At 37.6% G+C, this 6,241-nt stretch overlaps 1 protein-coding gene across 2 annotated transcripts in view; it reads left to right on the forward strand.

Moving 5' to 3' along the window:
• Window positions 1–3,214, forward strand: part of LOC121314528 (solute carrier family 22 member 23-like) — a 58,782-nt gene extending 55,568 nt beyond the window's left edge. For both annotated transcript variants that reach the window (XM_041247908.1, XM_041247909.1), the window contains exon 10: window positions 2,274–3,214. In XM_041247908.1, coding sequence (XP_041103842.1) covers window positions 2,274–2,634 — 361 coding nt within the window. In that variant the 3' untranslated portion in view covers window positions 2,635–3,214. The remainder of the gene's footprint in view (window positions 1–2,273) is intronic.
• The last annotated feature ends 3,027 nt before the right edge of the window (window positions 3,215–6,241 follow it).

Genomic DNA, 6,241 nt, shown 5'->3' on the forward strand with positions numbered 1-6,241 from the left:
TCCTGATATCCATAGGAAGGCCATTTCACCACTGTGGGGCGAGGGTGGAGAAGAAGCAGGCTTGGAAGTAATGGAGCGTAGAGGAGGTACAATCAGTCTTCTAGTGCAGGCTGAGCAGAGAGGTTGGGTGGGGGTGTGGGGAGAGATGAGGGTCTGGAAGTAGCTCTGTGCAGTCTGGTCAAGGGAGAGGAACAAGACGTCATTTACAAGTTTTTTATTAGTTTGATAGACACTTTGAAAACCAGAATTTGTGATGACACAGTGTGCTGTGACACTGCTGTTTCTGCCCTTGCTGGATTCAGTCTGCAAACAGACTTTTTGCCTTATTGACTCTGCTGTCGAACCAACAATAGCTATGCATTACAACATGTGGGATTAACGTGCTGTTAGGCCTGGTCTTTTGAATATGGTGCCGTCTTTTCTGAACTATTTTATTTTAGCTGTAGTTGATGGGCAGGTGTGGGGATTACCTTGATGTTTCCTGTCCAGTGTTGAAATGTTTAAACAAAATCAACATTTATTTTATGCATCTAAAAATTAGATTTGCAGCTTTTTTCCCCATTGTATTCACAGCAATTCATTCTATTCCTCCCAGTGTCATTAAATGACTAAATTTAAACACAGCCAGTTGGAGATGTTGGGCTGCAGTGGGACCGACTGTATTATACTTTTAAAACCGAATACATGTTTAAAGTTACAGAAGACCATTGCACACAAGGGCCCATTTTCTTTTCATTTACATCATTATTGATACAAATAAAATGATTTAATTGCAGTTTCAAAATAAGAACTTTTTTCGTAAATTCTTAGTAGCTTGACCTTGAATCATACCTTGTAATATTTGGCTCAATCCACTGTGTGTTAGTTTAGTATGAAGTTAATGTAAAGTGTATTCCCAGTTGAGCATCAATGTCTTTTTTATAGTTCCTTCAAAGCTGTCTCTGTATTTACTGTTGTGACAGTCGTGATCATGAATGTAGCCTTACATACCAAATCAAAAGGTGTGTACCTCCCTCTGTTGGTGCATGTTGCTTTCTGTTAGTGAATATATAACGAATGGTAGGCCAATATACATGATATGAAATGCAAAGCAAATTTAAATCACAAGAGCACTTTTGACTTTGTACGCATGTGATTTTGCTTCTGTCTGCTAAACAAGTGAGTGTGCTTTCTGTAAGAATAGACATTGTGCCTATAAAAGTTTTCAAAACTAAGGGGGAAAGTTTTTGAAGCAATATGCCAGTCTTCAATTAACTCCTATTTTTCAACCAAATACCCAAGTAGAACCAAACAACCAAGTAATACAATTCTAGGTATCTTAAGTATATACTGTTGTAGGTCTCTTAAAACTAGAAAAAGTCAAAAGCATTTGACAACAATTTGTATAGCTTTAATAACGTAAAATAATAATTTACAAGGAACTGTTAGAATTTTATACCAACAATAATTAGCATACAATTAATCATTCAAGAGCCTCTGGGCAAGCTATAGTTAGACTAATGCATGCCTTTGTTTAATCTAGAATTGATTATTGTAATGCATTTTTTTCTGGTATCCCAAAACACGTGGTATGCCGTTTGCCGCTTATTCAGAATACCACAGCTAGAATTCTGACTAAAACCAGGAAAAATTGCACTGGCTCCCCGTGCAGTATAGAATTGATTTTAAGATTTTGTTGTTAACTTACAAGGCCATGAATGGATTAGCACATAGTTATTTGCAGGAGTTATTGACCCTCTATCTTCCAAACTGCACTCCTGAGATCACAGGATGCAGGGCTGATGGTTATTCCCAGGGTCAACAAAAGCAACACGGGAGGTGAGACTTTTTCTTGTAGAGCTCCTAAATTATGGAATGCTCTGCCTTTGTTTGTCAGGGAAGCTTGAACTGCTACAGTTTTCAAGTCAAGACTAAGAACTCACTTTTGTAAAATGGCTTCCGTATCTTAGCGGGTTTTAATGTAGCTTTTATATTATGTGTATACTGTTATTTAAATGGTCTGATTGTGGCAGTTGTATGTGTGACTTGCTATACAAATGTATTGTTTTTTTTCTTTTTTTCTGCTATATACTGTATAGTGCGATACTTTTGCTTAAAAGCGTTATGTAAATGCACTAAATAAAAATGTGTGGTGCAACAAAGATAAATATTATAATTCACAAGAAATTAATTGTTACAGAGTGATGCTAAAGTTTGGTGTTCCCCTACATATAAATTAGCAGTTGCAGGCATAGCTTATAGCTTATAACTAATTACTTGCTTTCTGTCAACAGGGGTGGAGGGCTGGGCTTGGTTCTTGCGAGCGCTGGGTTTGGAATGTTGACCGCCCCCATCATGGAGCTGCATAACCAGAAAGGATACTTCCTGCACCATGTGATTTTCGCCTGCTGCACCCTTATCTGTATTATCTGTATTCTGCTGCTGCCTGAGAGCAGACACCAAAACCTTCCAGAGACCATTTTAGATGGGGAAGGGTACATGCGACAACCCCTGCTGCCACCAAAAAAGGGGGGCGAGCAGCCTCTTTTGTTAACAAACTCTGAGCTAAAGGATTATTCAGGGATCCACGCAACTCCTGTCCGTCATGCAGCCAGCTCTGAAAGCAGCACAGCTAATGTGGTGAAATCCTCATGACTTGTTTGCCTCCCGGTGAATCCATAGTTTGAGGCTGAGGAAGCAGATATTGTTTTACACTGGTCTGAGTAACAACAACAACAAAAAAAAAACTATAACAAAAAATGATTGCTTTGATTCAATGACTTCATTCGATTTAGCTGAACACTGCTAACCATGTGGGGTTCTTGTAAAACCATCACATATATAGAGTGAAGGACTTGGCAGATGTCATTGAAGAGGATTTTAATGAGTGTTTTTTTAGGATAAAAAACAAATATTTGTATTGTGCATTCTGGCTTAATTTATTGTTCGTGCTGAATGTACAATCAACAGTGGAAGTGTGCCATAGGGTTAAATGCCTTAACTCATCATGTTGCCAGTTTTTATTTGAATGATCTGGAAATTTAGATAAATCATGAAAGACTTTTCATGCATTTAATAAACAAGGGATTAAGTCCAATTTGGTAAATCACAAATTGAGTGTTGGTGGTTTAGTGATCTCTCTGGTCTATTAAATAGTGATTCAATGATTAATAATGAAAACTGGTGGTATGGTACTGACAGCATTTAACCAACATATAAAACACACGACTAGGTTGTTGTTAAAAAAATAAATAAAAAATAAAAAAGGACTGGCTAAACTTCAAATCCACTGGTTGAGCTATATAATATGTTGGGGCTGTTTGGGGAGTTTATACAGCCAGTTGTAATGTGCTCTTGAGTGTTTTATTGTGATGTTACTGGTTCTGTTTTCAGGTCATTAGTTTAAAACCACTCTTTACTGGAATGTAAAATAGAATGTATGAGTTGACCTTGTTTACTGTGTTATTTCAAAGTGAATTCTATCCAACATTGCACATTTTATAAGTCATGTGGTTATGTTTGCTTGAAGATTTGAGGATGTGGTGAGAGCTTACATTAAACACTTCTGAGCAATTTTTAGTAATCACAGGGTTTGTTTCCCCTCCATAGCTGTTTATAGAGCTCAATGTGGTGAACAGCTAAGGAAATGCCACCCCTTACAAAGGTTGGGGGTGATCAGATCTTTATTAATTAAGCCACAAATGCACATATATAATATTAACACAATACCTAGACTGCCCAAGAGAAAAGGGACCCATTGTTATTGATTATAATAAAGCATAACTTTTTTCTTTAGCATAGTTTGCATTTTAGCATACACAGAACATGGACTGCCAATAGAGCACTGTTCGTTACTGAAGACAAGCTTGGGTGATTTTAAGAAAAATGTGTTCTTTTCCTTACGATCTGACACACATAGATGGTATAGGTGGGTTTGGTGGCATACTTAAATCTCAGGCCCACGTATATTAAATAAAATAATAATAATAATTGAATACCAACTGAAGACGTTGTGAAGATTACTGCAACACTTCTAATGAATTAGTTTTTATTAATTGCTAATTCAAATATAAATTTATATATATAATATATATATATAGTATTATATATATCTATATATCGATATAAATATATATATATATATACTTTTATTTTATATATACAGTACTATGCAAAAGTTTTAGGCAGGTGTGAAAAAATACTGTAAAGTGCTGTAATAGATATGTTAATAGATTATATTTATCAATTAACTAAATGCAAAGTGAATGTGTAGAAGAAAAATCTAAATCAAATCCTTATTTGGTGTGACCACCCTTTGCCTTCAAAACTACATCAGTTCTTCTAGGTACACTTGCACAAAGTCAGGGATTTTGTAGGCATATAGTCAGGTGTATGATTAAATAATTATACCAAACAGGTCCTAATGATCATCAATTCAATATGTAGGTTGAAACACAATCATTAACTGAAAGAGAAACAGCTGTGTAGGAGGAATAAAACTGGGTGAGGAACAGCCAAACTCAGCTAACAAGGTGAGGTTGCTGAAGACAGTTTACTGTCAAAAGTCATAGACCATGGCAAGACTGAGCACAGCAACAAGACACAAGGTAGTTATACTCCATCAGCAAGGTCTCTCCCAAGCAGAAATTTCAAGGCAGACATGGGTTTCCAGATGTGCTGTCCAAGCTTTTTTGAAGAAGCACAAAGAAATGGGCAACGTTGAGGACCGTATACGCAGTGGTCAGCCAAGGAAACTTACTGCAGGAGATGAAAGACACATCATGCTTATTTCCCTTAGCAATCAGAAGATGTCCAGCAATGCCATCAGCTCAGAATTGGCAGATAACAGTGGGACCCTGGTACACCCATCTACTGTCAGAAAAATGGCAGCTGGACTGAGTGCTCTGGACTGATGAGTCAAAATTAGAAATATTTGGCTGTAGCAGAAGGCAGTTTGTTCGCCGAAGGGCTGAAGAGCGGTACACGAATGAGTTTCTGCAGGCAACAGTGAAGCATGGTGGAGGTTCCTTGCAAGTTTGGGGCTGCATTTCTGCAAATGGAGTTGGGGATTTGGTCAGAATTAATGGTCTCCTCAATGCTGAGAAGTACAGGCAGATACTTATCCATCATGCAATACCATCAGGGAGGCATCTGATTGGCCCCAAATTTATTCTGCAGCATGACAACGACCCCAAACATACAGCTAAAGTCATTAAGAACAAGGAGTCCTGGAAGTGAAGGTATGGCCCCCACAGAGCCCTGATCTCAACATCATCGAGTCTGTCTGGGATTACATGAAGAGAGAGAAGCAACTGAGGCTGCCTAAATCCACAGAAGAACTGTGGTTAGTTCTCCATGATGTTTGGGCCAACCTACCTGCCGAGTTCCGAGTTCAAAAACTGTGTGCAAGTGTACCTAGAAGAACCTAGGGTGGTCACACCAAATATTGAACTGATGTAGATTTTTCTTCTGTTCACTCACTTTGCATTTTGTTAATTGATAAATATAATCTATTAACATGTCTATTTTTGAAAGCATTGTTCTTTACAGCATTTTTCACACCTGCCTAAAACTTTTGCACAGTACCGTGTGTGTGTGTGTGTGTGTGTGTATATATATATATATATATATATATATATATATATATATATATATATATATATATATATATATATAAATTTACGTGGGGAGGAAACTTGTATTACAGAAAGTTTTGTAAAAGTGCATCTGTTTCTTTGTTGCTATGGCATTTGATGGCTGAAGTTCTGCACGTGTTGCAAGTTTAGGTGGGGTTTACCTGGACAGTGCTTGAATCCTCATTTCCAGGATCAGTTGGACCACATATGAACTTGAGGATCCCTTCCGTGTTTTCTCAAACTAAGAAAAGCTCTCCTGCTACTGCGTACTCCTCCAATCTAGAAATCAAACCCATAACCACTTGACAAATTTCTTGAAATGACTGGTGTAAAAGGGACCAAACCACTACTCCTGCCACTCAAAGAAAAAAGCGCAGTTGTGACAGCAATTCTCACTGTCACAGCTACACTTCACCTCATTCCTGCTGCTTTCCAGTTACAGCACAATTGAAACAGTCTCCACCACTGGCATGGTCAGCAAGCAAACCAGAAGCTTTGAGGAGGGGGAGTCTTAGTAGGATGCCATTTGTCAATTTCTTATCAGATCAAAATAAAGTTAAATAAAATACAGCTATGGCCAAAAGTTTTGCATATAAAATCAACTAATTTTGCTTCATGAAGTCGAA

This window comes from Polyodon spathula, chromosome 4 (genome assembly GCF_017654505.1).
Source record: "Polyodon spathula isolate WHYD16114869_AA chromosome 4, ASM1765450v1, whole genome shotgun sequence".
Classification (NCBI taxonomy): Eukaryota; Metazoa; Chordata; class Actinopteri; order Acipenseriformes; family Polyodontidae; genus Polyodon; species Polyodon spathula.